The following is a 27,625-nucleotide window of genomic DNA, read 5'->3' on the forward strand; positions in this document are numbered from 1 at the left end:
CCAGCGCCCGGCCTGCACCAGCCCCCCCAGGACGCAGCAGGACTGGACAGACGGCCCTCCGACATCCCAGCGCCCCTGTAGGCCCAGCGCTGCAGACATCAACCCGACACTCCAAGTTCTATCAAGAGTGGCATTTATTCTCCTCGTGGAGGTGCGGCGCTCCGGGGAGCTGGTGCTATTGTGCTTAGGAAGGAGGTCTGTCCGTCCGTCCGTCTGTCCGGCCGGCCCAGCCCCAAACGGGGGCGGAAGAGGGGCGCGGCCCGAGTAAAAATCCCGGCCTGTTCCGGGTGGGAGTATGTACAAGGCGACGGGGCTCAGGCGGGGGTGGGGGCGGGGCAGGCCGGCGGCCGCAACCCCCACCCGAGGGCCCCCGCATCTCGGGCCCTACTCGTAGAATCAGTACAAAATAGGTGCTACCTAAACGTTCCTTCTACCTGAATTCGCTAAGTCGGTTATTGTGCTGCTTAGTTATGGGGGCGGGAGGGGGCCCATGGCTTTCCACGGCGGCGGGGTGTAGGGAGAAGCGGGAGCCCTGGCCGGCCCATGGCCCTCTGGCCTTCTCCTTAGGTAGGTAGACAGGCATGTGGGGGTGCGGCGGGGCGCCTGTGTGTGCGTGTGCATGCGGGTGTGCCCAGCACAGGAGGGCAGGCCCCTGCTTGGGAGCTGTGTGGACACGGGGCTGTGGTATAGAGGGTTTTGGATATGGGCCCTGCTGGGCTGGGCCCTCAGTCTGCTCCGGCAGGTGCAGCTGGGTAGCAGCTTGGTGCCCAGTGGGTTGGGGCTGACCAGGCCATACACTCCAGCGTGCACCTTTTGTCTGGCCTGCGGTCCTGGCCCCACACAGCAGAGCCCGGGAGGCCAGGAGATGGAAGGACTGAGAGTTGGTGGTATGGGTGGCCCTGCTCATGCTGGGCCTTGGGGCCCTGGGTCTGTGCCACCTGAGCTGAGAACGCCAGGTGCAAGTCAAAGGTCGAACCCAGTTGCACCCAGCACTGGCCCCTGGCTGGGGCGGGGAAGAGGTAAGGGGGATGCAGGGCTGGGTCTAGGGACCAGGCCTTTCTCTGCAGATGCAGCCCTCCTTGGCCCACCCAAACCTGCTGGACCCCTGTCACCCACATGCACCCCCCGCAGGTCGCTGCATCTCTGGCCGACTCTGCAGCGGGCCTGGCACATGGTAGGTGCCCAATGAACAGTCCGTCGGTGGGTGATGGATGACTGAAGGAGGGGTCTCGGGCGCAACCGCCCTGCCCCTGCCCCTGGAGCCGTTACACCCGCAGGGCTCTGCCGTGGGGGGGAGGGAGGAGGGGGAAAGAAAGTCTGCGCGTCCGGCCCCGCGCAATGTCCCTGATCTAGGGGCCTATGGGGTGGGTAGGGCAGGGGGATACCTGATTCTCAGTAACTCTAGAGGCGGCGGCAGCTTCGCATGCAGTGCGCATTATTGCTCTATAGTCGGCGTCGGACTAACTAAGGGACAGGAAGCGGGCAGCCCCGGGAAGGGACGGGAGGGGGTGGGGCTGCATGCAGTGACGTCACAAAGGCGGCGGCCAATGGGGCGGGCCCTTGGGGCGGGGTCGCCGCCGAGGCTTTGGCATAGACGGGCGAAAGTTGGCAACCGAGTGGGGGCGGGGCCCAGGGGGCGGGGAAGGTAACCCCGGACGTCCCGAGCCCCCGGCGTCGGCGGGAAGGATGGGGGCCTCAGCGCCCCTTCCCCGACCCGAGTGCAATCCGTTCATAAATAAAACGTACAAATACAGAAAGAAAGAAACCCGACGCATCCGCAACCCCCCCAGGGGGCTTTACCCGCAAAGCGAATACAGAGAGGTGTGTGATGGGCCGTGCCCAGGCCTGCCTGCCGGGCCGGGCTCCGGCCTCCCGCACCGAGGGCCCGGGGACGAGGGGGGGGGGGCCCGGGGCGGGGGCGCTGGGATCTGAGGAGGTCGGATAAGTCCATGCGATTCGATATGCGTCATTATTATTCGTTATGAAGGACAGAGCCCGGGACGCTGGGCTGGAAGAATTCGGATTTGGCAGAGGATGCGAGGATGCGAGGGCGGGAGAGCGGGGCGGCGGGGACCCAGGCCCCGGAGCGGCCCCGAGGGAGAGGGTGCCGCCGCCCGCCTCTCTCCCGTCCCCAACGCGTCTGTCACCCCCGGGGCTCCGCGGAGGCCGAGGAGCAGGGCCGCCTCCGCAGGACCCCCTCCCGCTCCTCCCCCCGCCTGCTCCCCGGACGTCTAGGCCGCAGGCCTGGCCCTTGGAAGGCTTGGAAAGGGGTGGGGAAGACCTGAGTCTCTGCGACACGACCCAGGGGCGCAGAGGAGGGAGGGGGGTGCTCCCCACCTCACCCCACCCCGGTCTTCAGAGACCTAACTCGGAGATGAGGTTCGGTTCGGGGTCTCCTCGACCCTATTGCTGGGAAAAAGCCTGGGGCACCCTGGAGGGGAAGGGAGGGGGGTCGGGGTGGGTCTCCCCTCAGGACCCTATTGCTTGAAGGGGCCGACAAGGCCCCCGGCGGGCGGGGCGGGGCCGGGCCCCCTCCCTCTATTGCTGTGAGGAGGGGCCCGCCCTCCGGCCCCTCCGCCTGGGCGCTGGCGGAGACTTCCCTGGGGGCCCGTATTGCTGAGAGCCGACCGGCTGGGCTGGCGTTGGCACCGCCGCCCTAGGCCTGCACGGGACCGAGCTGCGGCGAGGCGGCGGGCGCCTGGGCCGCGGGGCCGCCGCCGCCAGCGCCGCCCTTGAAGCATGCAGACTCGTAGTGCTTGTTGAGATAGGACTTGAGCGCGAAGCTCTTCTTGCAGCGCTTGCACTGGAAGTGCTTGAAGGCCGAGTGCGTCTGCATGTGAGCGCGCAGGTTGGAGCGGTCGGCGAAGGCCTTGCCGCAGTGCGCGCAGCCGAAGGGCTTCTCGCCCGTGTGGGAGCGCATGTGGCCTTGCAGCAGCCAGGGCCTCGAGAAGGCCTTGCCGCACACGCCGCACTTGTGGCGCAGGTCGTGCGTGAGCAGGTGCATGGCCATGGCCGGCATGGACACGTACACCTTGCCGCACGTCGGGCAGCGCCGCGCCAGCTGACTGTCCAGGCTGCGGTGCGTCTGCTTGTGGCGGCTCAGGTTCGACGACGTGGCGTACGTCTTCCCGCACTCGCCGCACGCGTGCCGGCCCCCCGCGCCGCCAGCCCCGGGCCCCGCGCGCGCCTCTGTGCTCACCCCCGCGCGCGCGCCGCCCCGGGCCCCGGCCCCCGACCCCGCGCCGCGCGCGCCCGCCCCGGCCCCGCCTCCGCCGTCGCCGTCGGGAGCCGCCGCCGAGGCCGTAGAGGGGGCGGCGGCGTTGGCGGCCTTGCGGCGCGAGCGCCCGTCGGTGATGAAGAAGGCGTCAGCCGCGTAGCCCTCGCTGACGGCCGCGTCGCCGTTGATGTAGCCGCCCGCGGCCGTGGCCAGCTCGGGGCGCGGGGTGGGGGGCGGTGCCGAGCCCGCGGCCGCCGGGCCCAGTTCTCCGCGCACGGCCGCGGCGTACATGGGCTCCGGGGACGGCCCCTTGAGCAAGGCCGCCTCCGCATCGCCATCGTAGACGGAGGCGGGCCCCGCGTAGTCGTTGAGGTATCCTGGGGGCCGGGCGGACAGACAGGCAGACAGAGGGAGGGGGCAGCGGGCAGCGGGCAGCGGACGGGACACACGGGGTCCGGGAAGGAGCAAACAGGAAGAAGGACAAAGGAGAAGAGGCCGGGGACCGCGGGGCACGGAGCACGGAGGAGGGGGGGTGGAGAGAAGAGAGGACAGATGAGACCGGGCCCGGCTCCGCCCCCGCCGCCCGCCCCACCCGCGCAGGGGGAGGACAGAGGCGCATCCTCGGGCGCGGCTGCCCCCCTTCCGCGGAGCCTCAAGGTCAGGGGGGAGGGGCGGCGCTTCCCTCGCCCTTCCTCCTCCACCCCTCCTCCCCCTCGGGTTCTCCCCACTTCAGCAGTTTTCCCTGATTATGCAACACACTGCGGACCCGCAGCGCACAAAGCCGGGACCGCCCACCAAGGGACCCCGTCGCTCCTGCCTCTCGGGGTTCCCACCTGCTCTTCCCCTCGGCACCTAGAACTCGTGCCCGAGCTGGATGCTGCCCCTCGTTGGCCCCCGAGCCGCCCCCCCCCCCCCCCCCCCCCCCCCCCGCCACGGGCCCTGAAGACTTCTCCCTCCGGCAGCCCCTCCCACCCGGTAGTACCTCCTTCCTTCCGCCCAGGTGTCTCCTCTTCCTCACTGGACTGGACCCCCCTTCCCGCTCCAGCCCGGTCTCCCTCCATCTACTCTACTTCTTCGCCCACTCCCTTCGGTCATCCCGCACCCCCTGGGCCCTCCCTTGTTCCACATAGCTCTCTCCCCCCAGGCCCTAACCCTTTGTCGGGGCCTTCCCAAGCCTCCGGTGGGCGGGTGACCAGGGAGTGCCAGGGCACCCAGCAGGGGACACCTTCACTGAGGCAAGCTGCAGGCAGGCAGCATCATTCAAGCCGATAACCGCAGTTGTTCTCAAGGCACAAGATGGATCTCACAACCTCAAAGTCACAGATGCACACACCACACGATGCAGCCTCTGGCTTCTCCAGGGTTACACCCAGCCTCCCAGCCACCGTCAGCCCTGGAGTGTCCTCAACGGGGTGGGCTGCACGCTGATCCCAGCCCAGCACCGACTCATGCAGGGTCACACATGCAGCCACCCAGGACACACTCTCAGCCAGGGTCGCCAGTCACATGGGTGCACAGCGGCCTCAGAGTCACATGGTCCCATGTAGTGGCACACAGGCAGGCACACACTCATACAGGGTCACACACAAGCGCACACAGTCACATGGCCGCACGCAGTCACATGGGCGCACACAGGCTCACACACAGGCTCAGGTCACACTTGTTCTATCACCCCAGGCCGCCGCTGGCACTCCCAGCCCTCTTGCCTGCATGCTAACAGTTGTCCTTGAACTTGAGCAACCTTACACAAAGAGCCTCCCCCTGATTCCAGCACTTGGGACCTCCCTACGTACAACCCTCCTGCCCACATCCTCCTGCCTGACCCCGGCTGCAGGGGAAATACTGCTGCTTCTCTGCTGACACTCTAGTCCTGACAGGTGGCGGCCCCCACTGGACCCATGCCTACTCCCAGGAACTCGCAGCACTCCCCTGACCCTAGCCAAAAAAAAGACAGGATGATGCCGAGGAAGGCCCAGGCTTCTGGGTGTGGGTCTGCACGCATGACAGGTCCTGTCATATCAGCCAGGTGTCCGTACGACTGCATCTGTCCCCGCATGGTCAGGGTGTGGGTCGGTGTGTACCTTCGGGCACTTCCTGTTCCCGTCCCTTGTTCCCCACCTCGTCTCCCGCATTGGCACTCTCCTTGCCCGGCGGCCGTGGCCCTGCTCTGGCCTGCCTCTGCGTTCCCCTCTCCCCACCCTCCTCCACAGTCCAGCTTCACCCTCCCTCTCCCTCTAGTTCTGGTTCCTCGGGTCTATTTCCCGGGGCCCCTGCCTCTTGCCTCCCCAGTACTCTGGTCCTCTGCCCCCTCCAGCACTGCCCTGGGTCCCTTGCCGTCCCCAGCCTCAGCCCAGCTCGCACCTTTCTCGTGCAGTCGCACTCCGAGGTCGCTGCGGGCGCGCCCGTAGGAGCTCTCGAGGTCCGCCGAGGAGAACGTGTCAAGTTTGACCTTCTTGACCAGGAAGGACCTGGGCATGATTCCTGCGGGGCTCCGGCGCTGCGGGCCTGCGGAGCCGGGGCGCGGGGGGGCTGCGGCCGCGGCGGGGCCCCGTCACCATCCGAGGAGCGGCGGAGGCAGCACGGGTCCCCACTCTGGCCTCTGGATGCTGCCGCTGGAGTGCCGTCCTCTCTCCTCCTGCCTGCCTGCCCTGCGTTTCCTCCTCTGCTTCTCCGGATTCCTCTTTTCCTTCCTTCTCTTCTCTTCTCTTCTCTTCTCTTCTTCTCTTCTCTTCTCCTCGCTTCCTTCCTTCCTTCTTTCCTTCCTTCTTTCCTTCCTTCCTTCTTTCCTTCCCTCCTCTGGTCCCGGCTTCCCAGCCCGCAGTGCCGCCCCTGGACAGGCGGGGGAGGAGGCCGGGGGGGGGGGGTTGGGGGGGTGGGGAAGGGGGGAGCGGCTCCGTCCCGAGCCCGGAGGCTGCGAGTGGGTGCAGGGCTGGCCCGGCTCCGCGGCCCCCTTCCCCTCCCCCCCACCGCCGTGGCGGAGCCTCAGTCAGCGACCCCCCATGCCCCTGGGGGTGGAGGCGCCGGGCCCGGAGAACGCGGCGGCGGCGGCGGCGGCGGGAGCGCCAGCAGCTTCAGCACCGCGGCCAGCGCCGGCCCGGCCAGCACCTCGGCCAGCGACCGGGCGCGCTCAGCCGCGGCGGGCGGCGGGGGGCGGGCCGCGGGGGCTCGGCCGCCGGGCGGGGGTCCTCGGCGGGGGTCTCTGGGAGGCTTGCTTTATTGTTCTGCAGCCGGAGCGAGCGGCGGCGGCGGCAGCGGCGGCGAGCGGGGGGCGGGGGTCCTCAGGGGGAGGGGTGCGCAGGGAGGGCGGGCCGAGGGAAGGAGAGAGGGAGGGACGGGGGCTCCGGGGGCGGGGCTCGGCGCTCGGACAGCTCCTGGGCCCGGCCTCCTGCGCCCGCGGCCGCCTCTGCCTGCGGCCGGGCCCAGCCTCTGGCTTTTAAAGCCCGGGAGCTGAGGGAGGGGGAGGGCGGGGAGGGAGGAGAAGCCGGCGGAAATGGCTTCGCTGGACCGGGCCCGGCCAGGGTCTCCTGGGAGGGGTCTTGGGGATGCCGCGGCCCCCGCCCGTGTGGATTTCCCCCGAGCAGCTTCGGGAATGGAGGCCTGGCGGTCTGCGGCATTGTCGTGCGTGGGGGGAGAGGTGGAAACAGGCCTGGGACTCATGAGCCGCAGCCCGGAGATCTAGTGGGGAGGGACGCAGGGCGGATCCCAGCCCCGACCCGCCCGCCTGGCTTTCGGGTCTGGAGGCTGGGGATCTCGGGGGGCGGGGGCGAGAGGCCAGAGAGCGAGTGCTGAGGCAGCGGAAGCGCAGTGTGGAAGCGCTGCGCGCGCCGCGTGCCGCAGTGTCTCCCTGCCACTCGGTCACCCGGGCTGACCCCGTGCCCTCTGGAGAGGCCTCCCTGCACCCCTGCCCCTTCCCCCAGGGGCGGATGTCTAGCGCGGCGGCGACGCAGCCAAGGGGCTGGGGAGGGGAAGAGGGGCAGCCGTGCCCTTGCTCTAGAAATGCGACTTCACGGGTGGTTTTGCACCCTCCCGCGCGGCCGCAGCTCCCCCCGGCGGCCCCGCAACCAGGCGGATAACCCTTACCGCGGCCGCCCGCCCCGCGTTTGCAGCCCCCATGACGTCAGGCCCGGCCGCCAATGGCCGCGTGCGGGGGTGTCGGGGGCTCCAGGCCGCACAATGGCCGCGCGCGGGGACATATGTCCTCAATTAGGACCCCGAGCTGCCATTGTCCCCTCCGTCCCCGCGCCGGTCGGGTGGGGAGCCCACGCTCGGAGCGCCTCCGCGCGCCCGCCGTCGCCGAGGGCCGAGGTGGCGGCGGCTCCGGGGAGGGTCCGGGCGCGGCCGGGCTGGGGCGCGTGCAGGGGGTGCGCGCGCCCGGCGCTCCTCGCGGTGACCTTGCGCAGGCGGCGCGGCGGGGGCGCGGGCGGCGGGCGGGGGCGCGCGGCGGGGGCGCGGCGGCGGGCGGGGGCGCGCCGGGGTGCGGTGCCGAGCCCCGCGGCTGCCGTGTGCGCGGCCGGGCCCGCAGCCCCGCTTTGTGGCCTCGGCCCGGCTGCGTATTCGTCCTGCGTGGCGGGCGCTCCCGAGGGGCGGGGGCGGGGCGCCGCCAACCCCCTTATCGCGGAGCCGCAGCCGGCGCGGCCCGACGCGGGGGCGGGGCGGGGACACCCCCCCCCCCCGCAGAGCCTGTGTTCCCGGCGCCCTCTCAGGGGGGCCCGGCCGAGGCGCAGCCGGAGGCGCGGGGCCAATTAGCATTTTGATTGCGGGACTGGGGGCCCATCTGGACCGAGGCCTAATTACCGGGCAAACCCTCCGGGCGCGGGCGGGACGTGCCCTGCCGGTCCCTTCACCGGCGCCGCCGCCCCGCCCCTCCGGCGGCTCCCGTGCCCCCCGCGCGGCCCAGGCGGCCTATCCCTCGGCTCGCTCTCGCGCCCTGCCCGCCGTCCACGGCCCCTGGCTGCCCCTTCACCTCTGTCGTCATTTATCTACTCCTCCAGCCCCTGGCTGGCCGTCCGCGTGCCTGCCCCTCTGTCAGCTTCCCCGCCCCCCACCCCGCTCCCAACCCTCTTGACGGACAAGGCGTTAGAGCGCGGACACATATGTCCCACGGCTGCGCTCTCTAGGGGACCATTCGGGCGGCCCTTGATCTCGCTCGCTCAGGTGGAGTCCGCAGCCCCCTGGGGCGCCTGGCGGGGAGGGGCAGGTGGGCCCAGGCCTCGGCCATCAGTTCGCAGTGGCGGGGGTGCAGAGCACACATGCGGCCCGGCCTCAATTCCTCAATTACGTGGGCCGCCTCGCCCCACCTCCTTTCCAGCACCCCCCCTGTCCCCCGCCAGCATCCCAAGGTCGCTGCGTCCCAGTCCTAGGGTCCAGCTAGGAGAGACTGGGGAAGGAGAGATGGTGATTCCCATGCTTTTGGAAACTTTTAGCTATCCTCCCCTGGAGGCCACCCTGAGTCTCTCCCACTGAGGGCTGAAGACCTGGCGGGGGTGGGGTGAGCTTTGTTGCAGGAGAGGACACAGTCCCAGACGAGGCTACTTTGGCTCCCCGAGGACCCAGCCAGTTGAGGGATACTCCAACCCTCAGGGCCTTAGCACCCGAGAACCTTGGTCTGTCCACCCTGCCCCCATAGAGCCTCTGTTCCCTCTGTCCTGGTTCATGTTGCAGCTGGGCCCAGCATCTTACCCACCTGGGGTGAGGGGATGCAGTGTTGGTTCTGTGTCCCTCTACCTCACTCTGCTTCTGGGCATGACCTCTCCCGCCCTGGGCAGGTCCCATGTTGCTCAAAGGCCACGCTTTAAAGTGGAAACTCAAAATAAATGAATGAATGAATGAATGAATGAAAGAAAGAAAGAAAGAAAGAAAGAAAGAAAGAAAGAAAGAAAGAAAGAGGAAACTCACAGTGTTATGTCCCCAGCACCCTCCCCCCAGCAGAGCCAAGATCCCTTGTGTGCTCACTCCTGGGCCCTCAGGTCACCCTCTCACCCCCCTCCACTGTGCTGGGGCTCCAATCCAGTCTAGCCCAGCCTACTAGCCTAGCCTAGCAGGTCCACTCCTCCTCTGGATCCCTCTCCCTGGCTGCCAGCATCTGATCCTTGCTAGGAGTCTCTTTTGGTCTGGCTCCCTGGCACCCCAACACCCTCCTCCTCATCGGGAGAATGGAAGTCTTCCTGGAAGACTTTTGACTTCCTGGAAGTCAGTTGAGATCCTGTGTACATAAGTGGGCTGACTCAACTGCCAATTTCCCAGCTGTGAGGTAAGACTCACAGCTCAGAACAGCCACCCCCCACCTGCTCCTAAAGCCCACGGCCAGCCCAGGACACTGATACTAACCAGAAAGATGAGGAGGCCAGTTGGTAACTTGGATCATGAGAGCAGGCGGGGCAGAGACCAGGCCTGGGAGACCGTTGTGGGCTTCAGCCTCTATTCCAGAGGAGATGGGATTGTATATTTTTGAGGAGCTGCAGGGAGGCCAATGGGAATAAGCAGGGGCATTTGGTTTATCCAGGTTTGGGCTTTTGCCAGGCAAGCTTCTGAGAGGGGCAGCTGAGCCAAGGGAGAGGAGGCACTGATGGTAGAATCTAAATGGAGTGAGGAAGGGGTGAGGGCGTGACAGCGTGGGGGCTCTGGTGCTGGGGTCGGCATCTGCAGGACGGAGCTGGGACTGCGCTGGGGGTAGGTGACTGTCTGAGAGTGGGGTGTTGGGTTGAAACTCTGGAGGGGATGTGAGGGGGGACAGTTACTGACGGCAACAGGCTCAAGGGCATAATTGGGGCAGAGGACGAGGTCATTGGCAGGAAGAAGGGGTCATGACTGAGGAGCAGGGAGCTGCAGGCTGGTCCTAAGAAATTGAGGCCACCGGGAAAGCAGACCTGGTGCGGCGACGGGGTGATGCCCGCAGCCAGGGCCGGTTGGGTGGTTAGCACGGCTCATGGCTTGTGTCAGCGAAGACTCCTGCAGAGAGGAGTGGGGAAGGGGCCACAGGCCACGATGAGGAACAGGGGTGCCTGGTGCCCCCTTCCTGGCCAGGGGGCTGAGGTGGGAAGAGAAAAAGCAGCCCCCGGAGAAGGCTAGCAGTAAGGGAGCAGGGCAGAGGGGAGCTGGGGTTCCCAGCAACAGGGCTGAGGCTGGTGGGGGGTTGCTAGTGACTAGCTGTGCCCCAGAAGCCGGGGTGTGTACCGGGTGAGGCTCGGGAGGACAGCAGCATGGGATAGAGCAGGTCCCTGCCGGGGCAGGAGCTTGGGAGCTACGGGAGAGAGGTTAGACCATGAGGCAACTAAAAATGTCTACTTAAAAAAGACAAGGAAAAACAAAGAGCAAATATCAAAGTAGTAGAAAATGTTTGTATAACAATGGGTTAATATTCTGATCATAGAATAGCTGCTATAAATGAACCTACAGAACAAAGATGCGGAGACCCCCAAGGGGTTAACAGGCAATTTACCGCACGATAAATAAGAGACCTTACTGGGAAAGACATGCAAATTAAACAAGATGCAAATTTTAGGGGGTTTTGTTTACAGTTTTATTATATAAAATATCAGATGTGCACAAAAGTGCAAAAGGTCAGATAAAGATAGGTCCACATTGGCCCATCACTACCATCACCCAAGACCGGCTCACAGCCAATCTGATTTCCTTTCCCTCCCTGAAATCCCAGGTATTGTATCTCAAAATGCCACTTTTAGTAAGTAAATAAAGACATTAGAGCACAGAGGGCCTGGGAGTTGTGTGAGGGAGGCCCTGGCTCCCAGCCTGAGGTCACCAGGAGGTGTCATGGGCTCTGCCCCCTTCTTGCTTCAGGAAGGGTGTCCCCTCAGCCTCGTTTTAGGGCCATCAGAGAGGCCAGCAGCCCTGAGTGACCCAGGTCCTACTTTGTCCCAAGGGATCCAACCCCCCGATCTTCCCAGATCCTTGGGCCTCATTTCAAGCCTGAGATAGAATTCCATACAATAAATGTGTAAAGCATGGAGTTCCATCCGTTTTTTTTTTCCTAAAGATTTATTTATTTATTTATTTATTTATTTAAGACAGAGACAGAGATAGCAGAGAAGCAGACTCCCCGCAGAGCAGAGAGCCTGATGCAGGGCTTGATCCCAGGACCCCAGGATCATGACCTAAGCCGAAAGCAAGATGCTTCACTGACTGAGCCACCCAGGCACCCCTGGAGTTCCATCAATTTTAACAACACAGTTGTTCTTGTATCAAGACACAGGACAGGGACACCTGAGTGGTTCAGTAGTTGAGTGTCTTCCTCTGGCTCAGGCCATGACCCTGGGGTCCTGGGATCGAGTCCCAATCAGGCTCCCCACACGGAGCCTGCTTCTCCCTCTGCCTGTGTCTCTCTGTGTGATCATAATCAAGTGATAAAGGGAAATATTAAAAGCAGCCACCAGGGGGTGTGGGGAGGAATCAACATACTGTGTATAAATGAGCAAAGATAAGGATGACAACAGACTTTTTTTTTTAAGATTTTATTTATTTATTCATGAAAGACACACACAGAGAGGCAGAGGCAGAGACGTAGGCAGTGAAAGAAGCAGACTCCATGCAGGGAGCCTAATGTGGGACTTGATCCTGGGACCCCAGGATTATGCCCTGAGCTGAAGGCAGGTGCTCAACCGCTGAACCACCCAGGTCCTGACAACAGATTTCTCATGGAAATAAAGCAAGCTAGAGGATGGTGGAGCAGCATCTCTAAAGTGTTGGGAGAAAACATTGTCAACCTGGAGTTTGATACCCAGTGAAAATATCTTTGAAATGCACAGGTTAGATAGATGTTTCAGACATATAAAAGCTGTAAGAAAAAAAAAAAAAAAGCTGTAAGAATTCGTCACCAGCTGACCCACACTACAAGAAATCCTTAAGAAAGCCCTACAGACAGAAGAAAATGACACCAGATGAAAATATCCATGTCTACAAAGAAATGAGAAGTATGCGAATTGTAACTAAGAAGTAAATGTAAACACTTTGTTTTTTATTATTTAAAAGATGATCAACTGACTACGTAGAATTAACAATGTATGTGGGGTTTGAAACATATATAGAAGTGGAACATATAACTAGATAGCATAGTTGGGGTGGCAGAGATGGAAGGACAGGATGGCAAAGTGCTCACAGCGTGGGTGAAGTGGCCTAAGTCACTGGAATGTGGACTCTGATAAGTCAAAGGTGTATCTGTAAAGAATAAAGAAATTAGGGACACCTGGGTGGCTCAGTGGTTTAGTGTCTGCCTTCGACTCAGGGCATGACCCCAGGATCCTGGGATCGAGTCCCATGTCCGGCTCCCTGCGTGGAGCCTGCTTCTTCCTCTGCCTGTGTCTCTGCCTCTATCTCTGTGTGTCTCTCATAAATAAATTTTTTTAAAAATCTTAAAACAAAATAATAAGCCAACAAAGAAATCATGCAAAATTCGCAGCAAATACAAAAGAAGGCAGAAGAGGGAAAGGAAAACAGGAAGAGATGGGACACATAGAAAGCACATGGCAGGTTTGTAGATCCAAACCCAGCTGTGTCTCTAATCGTATTACATGCAAGTGGTGTGGACACCCCAACTATGAGGCAGAGGTTGCCAGGTGGTGTAAGAAAGCGGGCCCCCACTGCACGCTGTCTACAATAAGCCCATCGTAAATGGAAATAGGTTAAAATAAGAGGACCTGAAAAGATACACCACATAAACACTAAAGAAGGCTGGGGGGGCTATGTTTGCATAGTACAAAGTAGATTTCTTTTTTTTTTAAGATTTTATTTATTTATCCATGAGAGACACACACAGAGAGAGGCAGAGACACAGTCAGAGGGAGAAGCAGGCTCCCTGCAGGGAGCCTGATGTGGGACTCGATCCCGGGACCCCGGAGTCACACCCTGGGCCGAAGGCAGATGCTCTGCTGCTGAGCCACCCTGGTGCCCCACAAAGTAGATTTGTAAATAAAGAATATTGCAGGGATTGAGAGGGTTGTTTCAAAGAAGACTAAACTTACTGCAAAAGCTGTGCCAGGGTGCCCAGGGGGCTCCGTCGGTGAAGTGCCTGCCTTCTGCTCAGGGCACTATCCCGGGTTCCTGGGTGGGGCCCCACCCGTGGGCTCTCTCTCTCTCTCTCTCTCCCCTGCACACATTCCTCTTAAATAGATAAATAAATAAAAATATTAAAAAACACAAAATACGGGATCCCTGGGTGGCACAGCGGTTTAGCGCCTGCCTTTGGCCCAGGGCACGATCCTGGAGACCCGGGATCGAATCCCACGTCGGGTTCCCGGTGCATGGAGCCTGCTTTTCCCTCTGCCTATGTCTCTGCCTCTCTCTCTCTCTCTCACTGTGTGCCTATCATAAATAAATAAAATAAAATAAAAAATTTAAAAAAAAACACAAAATACCTGTGCCAGGCCCAGGTCCTGGTTGAGAGTGAACGAGAACCTCCTGTACGGGGTGAGGCCAGCTGGGGGGTGCCCTGCACGTATTTCACGTCCAGACCCCCTAAGCTGGGCTGGCGGAAGCGCTGCCCCCTGATAAGGACGTCCTCTCCTTGAACGTTCAGGGACCGTTCTCTCTTCTGCCCTCGTATACTCCCCTCGGGTCTGTCCCCACTTCCCACCACAAGGCTTGTGACTCACAGCACGTGCTGTGGGTGTGGAAACAGGGGCAGGTGCTAAAACCCAAAGGAGCTCTATAGTGGGTTAGAGAGTTCTTCAAAAGGAATGTGCAGGAGGGGGTGTATTATTAGTGTATGACACACCTGTCCCTGCAGGTGGAGCACACAGCCCAGGCACCATGGGGTGAGAGCAAGCATGGCCCCTGGGAGCTTGGGCTCAGTGTCCCCGCAGCTCCGGGGTCAGTTCCGGGGGTGACAGCTACGGCCAGGGGCACAGCTACAGTGTCCATGAGCTGAAGGCTGTGGCCGCCACCTGTCATGTGCAAGTGTCCAGAAGAGGAGTGGCCTGCACAGCAGGGGACCTGAGCTGACCACCAGGTGGGGGTCTGGGACTGGGTGGCTCCAGGGCCTGCCAGGTCCTGGCAGCTGACCACCGGGCATGGCCACCCTGGCCCAAGAGCGTGCTCCGGCGCAGCAACACCTGAACCAGTGGCACTGGCTCTGGGGCCAGGTGATAAGCGGAGATGGAAGAGATTGTTGGATGAGGCTGGAAGGGAAGAAAGTACAAACTGAGGCCGGAGAAAGGGGATGCGTGTTAGCGCGGAGACTGGCGAGGCGGTTGCCTTCCGTCACCTGGAAGGGAGAAAATGTACCTAATGACCTGCTTCTGGGCGAGGGGACATCCAGGAAATGGTGGAAATGCCTGTCGTGTGTGCCACTGTGTCACCTGCAAAAATAATGTATTGAAATCCTAAGCCCCAGGTGTTCCTGGATGTGATGCTCTTTGGGAATAAGGTCCTTGCAGATGCCATTAGCTCAGGGGAGGGCATCACGGGAGCAGGGGACCTTTAATCAGGGGAACTGGTGCTTTTACAGGGAGAGGGAACGCGCCTGCGAGACAGGGCACCGGTGAAGACAGATGCCTGAGGACGCAGAGGCAGATGGGCCAGGGGGCTTGAGGATGGCACCGCCAGAGGCTGGGAGGGGGCCTGTCGCGGAGTCGCCCGGGGACCCCAGACGGAGCCAACCCTGGGGCACCTCGATTTCAGACTTCTGGTCCCCAGAGCTGCGAGATCATAGAGCGCTGTTGTCTTAATGTACCCGCAGCTCGAGAGCCATGAGGGTGGCGAGCTGCCCGTCACATCGAACGGATCACAAGCAGTGAATGAGCTAAGGACAGAACCTTTTAGTTTTCAAGAAGAAATTAGAGGGGCGCCCGGGTGGCTCAGCGATGGAGCACCTGCCTTGGGCCCCGGGCATGATCCTGGAGAACCGGGATCGAGTCCCACATCAGGCTCCCCGCTGGGAGCCTGCTTCTCCCTCTGCCTGTGTCTCTGCCTCTCTCTGTCTCTCATGGATAAATAAAAAATAAAATAAAATCTTTAAGAAATGTAGGACCTCGAGGCTTCTCCTTCAGATGCCTAAGAGATGTAAAGCAGTTTCTTTTTTTTTTTTTTTCTTTTTTAAGACTTTACTTATTTGAGAGAGAGAGCGTGATCAGGAGGACAGGCAGAAGCAGAGGGACAAGGAGACTCAGAGCAGGGAGCCCGATGTGGGACTCGATCCCAGGACCCCAGGGTCATGCCCTGAGCTGAAGGCAGGTGCTAAACCGCTGAGCTACCCAGGTGTCCCACTTCCTCATATTTTAAGATTGTCTGTTAAAGGTATCCTTCCCTGTCTCATTCATGTACATCCTGTATGTAGGGAAAGAGAGCTTGGGTTTTTTTAGCTCATGGGTCTCTGCAAGGAGGACACACACAGCAGGGTGGCCCAAGGAAGGACCCCTGAGCAACCTCATTTGCCCCTGGACCTGACTTAGATGGGAGATCCTGGACTTAAGGTCTGAGCCGGGTGCTGTGATGAGATGAGCTATTGGGGGGTCTGGGAGAGGCCAGAGGGTGCACTGTGGTGGACTCCCCACATTCAGGACCCTTGTGAAACTCCTACTTTTCATGGACGTGACTCTGGGCTTGGCCCTGTGACTTGCTTGGCCACTAGGACATTGGCATGAATGATGCACACAGAGGCTTAATGGGATGGGGCCCAGTGAGGCTGCGCTGCTTGTAACACTCCCTCCTGGAAACCCGGTAACAAGAGAGTCTGCTGAGTGATGAGAGACCACCTGAAAAGAGGCCCTGGAGGCTGGGGGTCAGCTTGGACGCCTGGCCCCCACCGGGAGCAAGTGGAACCGCCCAGCTGAGCCCCGCCTGCGGCCCGGCTCCAGTGAGGACCTGCAGTTTCAAAGGCCTCAAGCTGAGGCTGGTTTGTTAGGTATCAACAGGGAACTGAAGCCGCTTGGTCTGCACCCCTGACTCCCGTCCTCACTGTCTGCCTTCCCAGCCCGAGTCCCATAGTCCAAAATCGTAATCCCTTCCCTGAACCCCACACTCTTATACTTTCCTCACGCATCCCCAACCCTTGTTAGACCGAACTATCTTCCAACTCCACACCTGCATCAAAGCAGCAAAACTGTGCTAGAGAAAAACACAAAAGCACACTCACTCATCCTTTAAGTTTACAAAACATGTCTCAAAGTGGGCTCTGCACACGACCAGAAAATCTTACTATGCTTTCTTTATCCTGTTCGTCTTCCTTCTCTGGGAAGACTGTTTCACACCTTGCCTTGATTTTGTTCCTTGAAGCTTCTGAATCTCCACCCACTCTGTCGCCCCTTGAAGCTAACAATACTTTTTTTCTTCTTTTCTTTTTTCTTTTCTTTTTTCTTTTCTTTCTTTTCTTTTCTTTTTTCTTTTCTTTTTTCTTTTCTTTTTTCTTTTCTTTTCTTCCTTTCCTTTCCTTTCCTTTCCTTTCCTTTCCTTTCCTTTCCTTTCCTTTCCTTTCCTTTCCTTTCCTTTCCTTTTGAATCAGAGGCTTGGTTACAAGTGTTAGAAAACTCTGCATAACAATAACTTAAACTGTAGAAATCTTACTCTTTTGCAAAGAGTTCAGCCTAAGCCATCCAGTGCGCAGGGCAGCTGCAGTGTTCAGGCTTCCACGATTCCATCTTGCTGCTCTGCTCTCCTCAACCCGTGCCTGGGTACCTCGTCATCCAAGGTGGTTGCTGAAGCTACAGGCCGGGTGTGGGGGGAAGGAAATGGAAAGATAGGCCACCCCCCTTAAGGATGCATTTGGTAATTCTACACACCAATTCTTATATTGCATTGGCCAGGACTTAGTCCCAAGACAACGTCTATCTACCTGCGATGGAGGCTCGGCAACGGAGTCCCTGCTCTGTGGGACCATAGGCCTAGTTAAATTTGGGGGAGTTTCTCCCTAAGGAATGAGTGGAGGATGGGCAAAGGGATCCCGCTTGCCCTCACGAGGTGTTCACTGTCCTTTCCTCTTCTGCCCAGCCTGGAAGTTGGTTCCTGCATCCTACCCCCTCATCCCCCACTCCCCACCCCCCTCCACTCCCCCACCCCTGCCGGGTGCTCTTCTCCAGAGCTCTGCATGACCCCCGCCTGCGGCATCAGCTCAAATGCTGCATCCCTCCCCATCCTGGGAAGGATTCTCAAATGTGCATCCTCCCTGATCCCCCGAGCTAGGGGGACACCACCCCACCTCCAGCCTCTTTGGCAGTATACAAGTTAGCTCTTCACAGTATGTCCCTCTTAAGATTGTGAGCCCCAGGACGCCTGGGTGGCCCTCGGCTCAGGGGTCCTGGGATAGAGTCCTGCATCAGGGTTCCCCGCAGGGAGCCTGCTTCTCCCTCTGCCTGTGTCTCTGCCTCTATGTGTCTCTCTCATGAATAAATAAATAAAATCTTGCCAAAAAAAAAAAAAAAAAGATGGTCAGCCCAAGGAGGACGGGAAGTTTGCCTTCCTAGATGCAACTAAGTCCCCAACCTGAAGCATTGACCTGAGCAGCCTCCCAGAGCCCGAGGGACTGACATGCCTTTGTAACCCCTTCAGAGCAGACGCACTGGGGGCCTAGCTCAGCCACGAGCCACTCACGCAGCGAGGCTAGCCCCATGGCCTCCACCTCCCACTCCTCACCTTCCCCTCATAACGTTTCCCCCAACCTGTCCCAAGCCCCTCATGCCAGCTCTGCTCACCCTCTCCAGCCTGTCCCCTGGCAAAAGCAAGGCACTCACCTGGGGATAACTTGGGCCCTATCTTCTGAAGGGCAAGAGGAGCCTGCACCTGTGCCATGACCATTGCCTGAAGCAATTCCAGCAGTCCCTGGATCCTGCCCGCGCACCCACTGGGTTTGGCCACCTTGGGATCAGGAGTTGATCAGTGAGTGACTCTGAGCCATGGTTCCAGGCAGGATGAGCTCCATGGCATGTGACCCAGGGAAGTCATCCTCAGAAGGATCCATACAGGGTTTTGTTGTTGTTTTGTTTGTTTAACTAAGTAAACTACACCCAACATGGGGCTCAAACACAATCCCAGGATCAAGAGTCACATGCTCCACTGACCGAGCCAGGCAGGCACCCCCATCCTGGGCTTAATGCTTTAGTGTCTCCTGGAAATTCTCAATAACTCTTTTAACAAGAGGTGCTGCACTTTCATTTCACATGGGGCCCTGCAAATTATGCAGCTGGTTCTGGTTCCAGGGACACTCACTGATATAACACTCAGAGACCTAGGTCACCAGCGAGGCCCTGAGGGGAAATGCTGACCAGGGGAGCCACATGGACACTGCCAGCTGCCACTCCTGCGGGGGCCACAATAGCCCACTGCCCTCTCCACTCCCACAGCAGCTCCTGCTACCCAGGAGGGGGGAACACCCACTGGACAAGGGGATAGGGGACTGGTGGGCCAGTGGGCATGGGGAAGGAAGCTCCAGGGATGCATGGGTCCACCCAGCAGGCCTTGAACCCTGCTCCAGGGCTCTGCAACGTACTCCCTAGGAGCGCTGCAGCCCTGACTTTGGGGACACATAGGCACAAGGCTGGACCCGTGGCTATGCCCCCTCCCATTGCTGAGTGGACTAGGAACACAGACTGACCAGATTCTGACTCCCGGATGCCTCATTGGTCCACACTCCCGAGGCCAGGCAGGACAGCTAAGTGCTGCTGACAGGGAGGCAGGGGGTCCCACACCTGTCCAGTGAGGAGTCCTGGGGGGCCTGCTGCTCATTGCTCACCCTGCTCCTATCGCCACCCCCAATCTTCCAACCCAGACTCCAAGATGTGCTCCCTGAGGCCCTGGGAGGTGGGCAGTAGGGGAAGACCCTGGAGCAGGGGCCTCCCCCCCTTCCCTGCCCTCCCCTCCCAGAGGGAGCACTTCCTGGAAGCGACAGGCAGCTTTATTGAGGGGGTAAAGGTGAGAGACTGGCCGGGAAGGGAGAATGCAGCTCGTGGGCAGGGGTGCGGGGAGCGAGGCTGCCTGTGGCGTCACACGTCCAGGTCCAGGTCCAGGTCGGACTGGGAGTCCCGCTTGTCGTACGTGCGGGTCTTGCGCTGCACGATGCCCGGGCTGAAGGCGGCCCCCAGCGGCCAGTGGCGGACCACGTGGCGGTAGGACGTGGCCAGGCAGTCAAAGTAGTTAATGTTGAGCTTCCGGGCAATGTGACGGCCCAGGTATTCCATCTGCTGCGGGTACAGGCGGCAGTCAGGAGAAGACGGTCCGCCCTGCGCCGCGGGCCGTGTGGGAACCGCGCTGTGCCGGAGGAGCGGCCCGTGCTAAGCCCCTAAGCGGTGGGGGCCTCGCGTAGGACGGAGGAGGGGAGGGAGTGCGTCCCGGGACCCACCTCGTAGCGCTCTGACAGCTGCACCAGCACCAGCGGCTCTAGTTTGTGGCCGCACAGAACCAGCTGGAAGAAGCACCTTCCGTAGGCTGCAGTGGGGGGAGCAGTTCAGCCCGGGGGCTCCGGGGGTGGGGGCTCCATGGGGCGAGGGCGAGGGCGAGGGGAGGCTCCGGGGGCTGGGGGTTCCGGGGGCCAGAGCCGGGGGACGGGGCAGAGGGCTGGCACCCTTCCCCCTGCACACCCTCCCCGGTCGGCGGCCGCGCGGTGCTTCACCGTCGGAGCTGAGCGCCAGGCGCACGTAGACCAGGTGCATAGGGCCCTGACACACGGTGCGGCCCTGGATGGAGAAGTGGTACGTGCCCCGCGCGTGGTTCAGCACCAGGCGGCGCCGCGCCAAAGACGAAATCATGAGCCACAGGCCCACGGCCAGGCCGCACGCGGGGAAGCCCCAAGTCTCCTGCTTCCGCACCTGCCGGAGCCGCCCGGACCTAAGCAGCCAGGGGGCGGGGCCGGGGCGGGGCCATGTGCGGGGCCGGGGCGAGGGGGCGGGGCCGAGTGAGCGTCGGGGCGGGGCCAGGTGAGTGAGGGGCCAGGGCCACTGTGAGGGGCGGGGCCGGGGTGGGGGCGGGACCATGGGCGGGGCCAGGGTGAGTGTCGGGGTGGGGGCGGGGCCGGGGCCGGGGCCGGGGCCGGGCCGGGCGCGGCAGCCCCCAAGAGGCCCGCCCTGCGCTGGGGCGCGGCCGGGAGCTCAGACCTGGCTCACCACGCCGAAGCTGACGAGGAGGAGGCAGACGACGAAGAGCAGCGTGCCCTTCCACAGGGTGTCCAGGTAGTACTCGAGCACGAAGACTGCGGGCAGCGTGGCGGTGGCGCGTGAGGACGGCCGGGCCCTGCCGGCAGCGGGGGTGGCAGTGCCAGCGCTCGGGCCAGAGCAGCCTCCGCACGCAGGGCCCGGGGCGCGGTCGGCATACAGGCCGCACGCACATCGGATCCCCGCCCCGCGCCCCGCGCCCCCACCCAGGCCGCCGCTCCCGAGGGTGCAGGGGGCGCCCCGGCCCCGGCCCGCGCGCACCGTTGGGCTGCTGCTGTGTGAACGGGTAGAAGCTGTTGTTCTTCAGGCGCTTGGCCAGGTGGCGCTGGGTGCAGAAGAGCCCCAGGGCCCAGAGCTGGAAGCGCTTGCCTCCGGAGGTCGTGGGCAGGCCGCTAGCCCGGCCCTTGGGGGCCTGCGTTGGGCACAGAGGGTCAGCGGGGCTCCCGCAGGCCGCCCACGCCCCGGGCTCAGGGTCACGCCAGTACCTGGGACGACAAAGCCTCCAGGTCTGCGGTCCAGGAAGGAGCGTCTGTCAGACGGAGGGCGGAGGAGCGCCGTGGCGGGTGGTTCTGGCTGGGCCGGCCGGGATTCTAGAAGCTCTGGGCAGCGCGTTCTAGAAGGGGCTGTTCTGTTCCTACCTCTCTGTCGGAAGTGCCCACACCACAGAGGCCCCCTGCACAGCCCGGTTCACAGGCCTCACCTCAAGGGCGGGTGGCCAGACATCCCAGGCCTGCGCTGGAGGTCTGCAGGCAGGCACTGCACACTGGACCTCCCAGCTGAGCAGGGCCGCCCTTACCCCATGGCCACTTTTGCCCAGGCGGAGCCTCAAACACAAGCACAGACAGCTCACCCCCCTGTCCCTGAGGGCAGGACACACACATTCCAAGATTCAAGCACTTCGGTGAATCAGCAATGCACTCCTACCCCTACCCTCAGGCTCCCAGCAGTTTTAGCCTTGAATGGTTCCTGCCGGCACAACACCTGGCCTCTCATCCCCACCTTAAGGACCACACAGAGTTCCTAAAAATGTTTTATTGTTTAAAAAATGCTTAAACATCCAAAATGTGGAAAGGGTGGCAGGCACCGCTGACTACCTGAGGGCTGGGGGTCTGGAGCTGCCTAGCTGGAGGAGGGGAGGCTGGTGAGCAGCTGCTCCAGGCACCACTGGACTTCCTCCTGGCCTCGGTAGGCCCGCTTCAGGCCCCGAGGAAGGCAGCGGCAGGACTCCAGGTTGAGATAGAGCAGGCCTGGGCAGCTGCTGATGACAGAGCTGTGGGGGCAGGGCACACCATGGGGAGTCGAGCCGCTGGTTCCCAAAAGACCCAGGCCCCGCTGGGGCTTGGCCAAGGTAAGAAGCCCTCTCTGCCCAGGCGCCACACCTGGCTCTGCCACCCACAGCCACCGAGGCCCAAGCCCAGTACCCTTGGTGTCCCTAATGTCCATCCTAAACAGGAGCTTGGCCAACACGTGCTCCCCTTTTGTAAACTGAAACTTGCAAGCCGTACTGACTCCAAGAGACCGGGAATGGGGATGCTGACCTGACTGTGCTTGGTGTGACCCGAGTGCCCCTGAGGTTGACAGAGCATAGGGCTGGGTGTGAGCCCCCACGGGTGGCTGAGAAGGCAGCCAAGGCCTGCTCCAGGTCTTTCTCACTGAAGCCCTGGCCACTCAAGTCCAGTTCCCGCAGAGTGTGGCACCACTTCTGAGTCAACAGGTGGCTGCCCTCTTTGGCTAGAGTCAAGCGATCTGACGTGCCATAAAGACCCAAGTGAAGCTGTTCTAGCTCTGCAAGGGAAGAGTGGTCATGAGTCTTGGGGCGGCAAGGGTGCCCACATCCCTCCCGCCCAGCCACCATCCAGAGAAAGCTGACCCTGACACGGCAGATCGTGCAGGCCGGCAGGTGTGATGCGGGCACAGCCACGAAGATCCAGCAGGCGCAGGTTAGGGGAGCCGTGGAGCAGGCGGCCCAGGGCCTCGTTGCTTACAAAGTTGCAGGTGGAACCGGCGAGGCAGAGCTCCTCAAGGCTGGGGAAGCCTGGGCCAGGAGTCACCACTCGCCCGGAAGGCTTGGGCAGCCACATCAGGTTTAGGAGCCGCAGCACCTGGAGCGAGGCCCAGGCTGCAGACGGGAAGGGAGGGTGGCAGGTGGGAGAGGCGGGGTGTCAGGTACCTGCAGCTGGGGGCAGCCCTTCTGCAGCCCCTCAACAGGCAGCTGGAGAGGAGTGCTGCTGCGGTTGATGCCGGTGCTCACCTCCAGGACCTGGAGCTGGGGGCAACAGCTGCCCTGCAGAGATGGAGGAGAACAGATTCAGCGGCCTGGCTGTGCCGGGCTCAGCATCCCGCTCTGCTGCCGCCCATCACCAACCTACCAGAAGCGCACCCAGGATGGCTGTTGTCTGGGAGCTGTAGGTCAGCCACAACTTGCGCATTCGGGGCCCTGCCTCCTCCAAGAAGCTCACCACGGCTGTGGACTCCACCTGGGAACCCAGCACATGGGTACCCGTCCCTTTGGCCCAGGCTTCTTCAGGGCCCCTGGGGACACAGGGCTCACCATGGAGTGCTGTATGTCCAGGCTGTGGAGCTGAGGGCAGGCTTTGGCTAGCATAATCAGAGTGTCAGAGGTTACACCATGGCAATCGGAAAGCTTGAGGAAGGTGAGCCGAGGACAGGACTCGCTAACCAGCTGTGGAAGACAGAATACCACCAGAGATTGGGAGAGGTCATGTGTCCACAAAGGAAAAAACCAGTGGCCAACACCAAACCCTCACTACTGCCTCAGCTATGACCTCCTTTCTGCCCATGGCAGGCCAACATGGTGCTCCCAGTTCTGACACCTCCCTGCTGAAAGAAACAACAGGAAAGGAGGCCCAGGCAGGCATCCCCGTGGGGCAACACTGGGCTCCAGGTGCCTGACCACTTCCTGGAAGTACTGGGCAATCCCAAAATGTCATGGCTGGTGGGCAGGGCAGCCTGGAGCTCTCACCTTCAACACGGGGTGTACCTGGGACTTCCAGTGGATGAGGGTCAGCCTCTGGAGCTGCGAGAACCTGGGCCGACAGCAGAGGCAGAGCTGCACGGTGTTCCCACGCTGCCCGACAGCGGCGTCCCCACCCACCCCTTCCGCTAGGGAGACACACACAGCCGCTGGCTTTCTACCAGCCGCCGACAGGAAGCCAGGGAAGAAAGAAAAGAGAGAAGGTCTCACCGATTGGGCATAAGCCACTCCAGGGAGGCGAGAAGCTTCTTCTCGGCCTTGGCTTCACTCTTGGCGAGGCGGCCAGCCGGCGACGGTGACAGGGTCACGGTGTGCCAGAGCGCAGGCTGGGAGGCCGCCTGGTGCCAGCGGCGGCACACGCGAGCAGCCCTGGGAGGAGACCTGGGCTGAGGGGCTGCGACGAGACCGCGGTCCCCGTCGTCCTCACCAGGCTGCAGACAGCTCGGCTGCAGGGCCGGCCCTGGGCTCTCTGTGGACCCCCGAAAGGCTGCGCTCTGTCCCCCGCGGTGCCCCCGCCGCGGCCACCCGCCCGCTGGGCAAGAGGTCAGCTGGACCGTGCCGCTGCGCCCCCCGGGCCTGAGGTACCTGCCGAGGAAGGGCACGGGCCCATCGGCCGCCACCAGCAGCCCGAAGATCTGCAGGAGAATTTCCAGGGGGATGCGGTCGCCCCAGCCCGGGTCGGGCCCCGGCGGCGGCTCCGGGGCGGGCGCCATTCTAGGCCTGGCCTTGGCGCCCGGGGCGCGGGGCGCGGGGGCCGGCTGCCGCTGAGCGCGGCGGGCGGCGCGCCGGTGCACGCGGGGACGGGCAGGCCCCGGGCCCGGCAGCACCAGCAGCATGCTGTCCGACTGCAGCAGGTGGTACCCGGAGCCGCTCGGCGCCAGCTGGTCCCACCACCAGTCCTCGGCCGAGCGAGCCCGCTCCCCGGCCGGCTGCGCGCCCCGAACCCGGCGCCGGGCCCGTCGCGCCGCCCCGGCAGCCATAGCTCCCAGCAGAAGCCCCCTGCCGCCCCGGGGCGGCGGAAGGGGCGGGTCCCGCGGCGGAAGGGCGGGGCCTGGGCCGACACGCCCCGCGCCCGACTTCCGAGGCGGGACTTCCGGCTGCGGCCTCGCGGGAGGCCGAGGCGGGCTGCGCGGCCTGCGGCTTCCTGCGGTCTGGCTGTGGGGTGGGCGCTCGGTCCGGCGGGGCAGTGGTTCCCGGCCCCCGCCCCCGGCTCCGGGCCCGAGGCGCCGCCGGTGGAGCGTGGCGAGACGCCTGGCTGTCGGGGCGGGGGGCGCCCGGCAGCTCTGCGCCGCCCACCGGACGCCGCGAGGGGCGGTGCGGGGCCCGCCCCCTCCCGAGGACACGCCCCCGTCCGTGGACACGCCCCCTCCCCGCGGACCCGCCTTCGCTCCCGCCGGCCCGGGGCTCGCAGAAGCCTGGAACTCTCGCCGGGGCGGAGCGGCAGCCGAGGTGTGCGCGGCGCTGGGGATCCCCGTCCCGGGTCCGGGTCCGCCCCGGGGGCGGGCGGTGGTGGCCCGAGCAGCGCAGGCGGGGCGTGGGGCCCCCTCCCCGCGTGCTGCCGGGGCCCCGCGTGCTGCGCCTCCTGCCGCTAGCGCGTTCCGGGTGCGCCGCCCCGGCACCGTCGAGGCCCGCTGGCCCTGCTCGTCGCCGTGCAGGTCTGTCTGACGTGTGGCCCCGCGTCCGCGTCTGTTTTCTTCGAGGTGTCGGAGGCCTTGGGGTCGCGGCAGAGCCGGAGCGTGCGCTCGGGCCGAGGCGGGGACGGAGGAGCAGGCCGTGACCCTGGGCTGTGCTGCGGGGCCCAGCGCGGGCCGGATGGCAGCACCCCCGCTGGGCCGCCTCTTGTCGACACACCTGCTGGTGGCCCTCTTTGGCATGGGCTCTTGGGCTGCCATCAACGGGATCTGGGTGGAGCTGCCCGTGGTGGTGAAAGACCTTCCCGAGGGTGAGCGGGGCGTGCAGGGGGCGCGCAGGGGGCGGGGGTTGGCTGCCCTGAGCTGCCGCCTCTCACCGCTGCTCTCCCCTCCCCGCAGGTTGGAGTCTGCCGTCCTATCTGTCTGTGCTGGTGGCGCTGGGGAACCTGGGTCTGTTGTTGGTGACTCTGTGGAGGCGGCTGGCTCCGGGCAAGAGCGAGCGGGTCCCCATTCAGGTGGTACAGGCGCTGAGCGTTGTGGGCACAGCCCTGCTGGCCCCACTGTGGCACCACGTGGCCCCCATAGCGGGGCAGCTCCACTCCGTGGCCTTCCTGACGCTGGCCTCCGTGCTGGCCCTGGCCTGCTGTGCCTCTAATGTCACCTTCCTGCCCTTCCTGAGCCACCTGCCACCTCCCTTCCTGCGCTCCTTCTTCCTGGGTCAGGGCCTCAGCGCCCTGCTGCCCTGTGTGCTGGCCCTACTGCAAGGCGTAGGCCACCTCGAATGTCTGCCAGCTTCTTCCAATGGCACCCTCTGGCTCCCCAACGACTTCCCAGAGCGTTTTCCCGCCAGCACCTTTTTCTGGGTGCTGACCGCTCTTCTGGTCACTTCGGCTGCTGCCTTCCAGGGTCTGCTGCTGTTGTTGCCATCACCGCCATCTGCATCCACAGCAGGTCTGGGGTCTGACCTGCGGGTGAGGACCCCAGGAGTGGAGGAGGAGGAGGAGGAGGAAGAGGCTTCACCGCTGCAGGAGTCACCGAACCAAGCAGCAGGCGCCCCTCCCAGCCCAGACCCTGACGCCCATCGGCTGCTCTCCGTCCACAGTGCCTGCCTGCTGGGCCTGCTGGCCATCACCAATGCACTGACCAACGGTGTGTTGCCTTCCGTGCAGAGCTTTTCCTGCTTGCCCTATGGCCGCCTGGCCTACCACTTGGCAGTGGTGTTGGGCAGCGCCGCCAACCCTCTCGCCTGCTTTCTGGCCATGGGCGTGCTATGCAGGTATGAGGGTCCCGGCTGCTTGGGGTGGAGTTTAGGGATGGGCGCTGGGTTGTGGTGCGGCCAGTCCTGAACTTCTGCTCACCCGTGTAGGTCTCTGGCAGGGCTGGGTGGTCTCTCTGTGCTGGGCATGCTCTTTGGGTCCTACCTGATGGCACTGGCAATCCTGAGCCCTTGCCCGCCCTTGGTGGGCACCTCTGCAGGGGTGGTCCTTGTGGTAAGTGTGCTGGGAATACTGAGGCAAAGTGGTTGCGGTGGTGGTGGTGGGGGTTGCCCCAGAGCAGGGAACATCTCATGCTCAGCCTGCTGCTGTGTCCATCCTTCAGGTGCTGTCATGGGTACTGTGTTCGGGTGTGTTTTCCTACGTGAAGGTGGCCGCGAGCTCCTTGCTGCACGGTGGCGGCCGGCCGGCGCTGCTGGCAGCTGGAGTGGCCATCCAGGTGGGCTCCCTGCTCGGTGCTGTCGCCATGTTTCCTCCCACCAGCATCTATCACGTGTTCCGCAGCGGGAAGGACTGTGTGGACCAGTGTGGCTCCTAAGCCTGGGTGGATAGGGACCTGACGTTGGGCTGAGATGCCGCAGCACTGAAGTGCTCAGAGTCCGAGGAGGCCCTCCTACACGTGGGCGTACTCGTGGATACCTGTACACTCCATAGCAGATACTGGTCAGGGTGGGGACCACAGAGCAGGCCCAGAACCAGGGTCCGGCTAGGGCTGTGGACTTGGGCCGAGATCTGGAACCCATGTGGGCTTTACACAATAAATCACTGTTACTCCATGGATCCCAGTAGTTAACTCCTGTAGTGTCTTTGTGCAGGTGGACGTCTGCTGAGCTGGAGGGATGACATGAACCGTTCGGTAGGGCCCCCCAGCCTCCTGGCTGCTCATAGATTCTGGGTTGCGCCCTTTGAGCCCTGGACTCTGCTGCCCACCCCTCCATTGCTTGTTGGAACTTCCTCCCGAGGACTGACTACCGTGGTCAGAGGCGCGTGGTGCCCACCTGACACCAGCTTCCCCAGGATCTCCCGTCGGGTGGTGGGGCCTCTTCCTGTGGGGGCCACTGCTCTGCAAGCCTCCGGCCGTGTGCTAGGAGGAGCCAGCGAGGTGCGAGGGTCCCGCAGGAGGCTGCTGCTTCATTGTGGTGCAGCAGTGGTAGCGTCTGGTCTGCTCGTGTGGGAGGATCCTCTTGTGAGGCCCAGGCACTGTAGGGGCTCTGTCAGTAGGGCTTTGAGGACACTGGGGTCTAAGGTTCTGGCCAACTTAGGGATCCTTCTGGTCAGGAGCATCGTTCCCTTCCCTGAGCCACAAGCGGCTAGTTTCTGGCTGCTTTCTGTGATCAAATGTGCAAATGCCGCACACTGCATTCAGACAAGCATGTGCCTTCTCCCGGGGCCTCTGACCAAGGGCCCCTGTCCCTGAGCAG

General features: G+C 62.8%; 4 protein-coding genes across 9 annotated transcripts; 1 reads left to right on the forward strand and 3 right to left on the reverse strand.

Moving 5' to 3' along the window:
- Positions 1-116: 116 nt before the first annotated feature.
- Positions 117-6,076, reverse strand: SCRT1 (scratch family transcriptional repressor 1). The gene is made up of 2 exons (XM_025450788.3): positions 5,579-6,076; positions 117-3,594 (listed from the first exon to the last, which is right to left on the reverse strand). Exons 1-2 carry the CDS (start codon positions 5,691-5,693, stop codon positions 2,657-2,659), a joined length of 1,053 nt encoding a protein of 350 aa, XP_025306573.3. The 5' UTR covers positions 5,694-6,076; the 3' UTR covers positions 117-2,656.
- A 12,958-nt stretch (positions 6,077-19,034) lies between these two features.
- Positions 19,035-21,105, reverse strand: TMEM249 (transmembrane protein 249). The gene is made up of 6 exons (XM_025450397.3): positions 21,101-21,105; positions 20,566-20,789; positions 20,248-20,342; positions 19,767-19,962; positions 19,497-19,582; positions 19,035-19,338 (listed from the first exon to the last, which is right to left on the reverse strand). The coding sequence occupies exons 1-6, from the start codon at positions 21,103-21,105 to the stop codon at positions 19,141-19,143; spliced, it is 804 nt and encodes a 267-aa protein (XP_025306182.3). The 3' UTR covers positions 19,035-19,140.
- On the forward strand, positions 20,182-26,984 carry SLC52A2 (solute carrier family 52 member 2). 4 transcript variants are annotated; one of them, XM_049093225.1, is made up of 6 exons: positions 24,399-24,748; positions 25,000-25,241; positions 25,330-25,445; positions 25,836-26,206; positions 26,297-26,420; positions 26,530-26,984. In XM_049093225.1, exons 2-6 carry the CDS (start codon positions 25,112-25,114, stop codon positions 26,740-26,742), a joined length of 954 nt encoding a protein of 317 aa, XP_048949182.1. In that variant the 5' UTR covers positions 24,399-24,748; positions 25,000-25,111; the 3' UTR covers positions 26,743-26,984. The 4 variants fall into 4 exon arrangements, with proteins under 4 accessions (XP_025306556.1, XP_025306555.1, XP_025306557.1 ...); XM_025450771.3 differs by lacking the exon at positions 24,399-24,748 and adding an exon at positions 20,182-20,322 and having other exon boundaries at positions 25,330-26,206; positions 26,308-26,420; XM_025450770.3 differs by having other exon boundaries at positions 24,395-24,748; positions 25,330-26,206; positions 26,308-26,420.
- On the reverse strand, positions 21,322-24,321 carry FBXL6 (F-box and leucine rich repeat protein 6). Of its 3 annotated transcripts, none has more exons than XM_025450746.3 (9): positions 23,885-24,321; positions 23,510-23,668; positions 23,306-23,351; positions 22,856-22,987; positions 22,674-22,781; positions 22,475-22,588; positions 22,175-22,406; positions 21,843-22,089; positions 21,322-21,574 (listed from the first exon to the last, which is right to left on the reverse strand). In XM_025450746.3, the coding sequence occupies exons 1-9, from the start codon at positions 24,277-24,279 to the stop codon at positions 21,424-21,426; spliced, it is 1,584 nt and encodes a 527-aa protein (XP_025306531.1). In that variant the 5' UTR covers positions 24,280-24,321; the 3' UTR covers positions 21,322-21,423. The 3 variants fall into 3 exon arrangements, with proteins under 3 accessions (XP_025306531.1, XP_048949178.1, XP_025306530.1); XM_049093221.1 differs by having other exon boundaries at positions 22,556-22,588; positions 23,288-23,351; positions 23,885-24,320; XM_025450745.3 differs by having other exon boundaries at positions 23,288-23,351; positions 23,885-24,319.
- Positions 26,985-27,625: the final 641 nt, after the last annotated feature.

Source organism: Canis lupus, chromosome 13, assembly GCF_003254725.2.
Source record: "Canis lupus dingo isolate Sandy chromosome 13, ASM325472v2, whole genome shotgun sequence".
In the NCBI taxonomy this organism is placed as follows: Eukaryota; Metazoa; Chordata; class Mammalia; order Carnivora; family Canidae; genus Canis; species Canis lupus.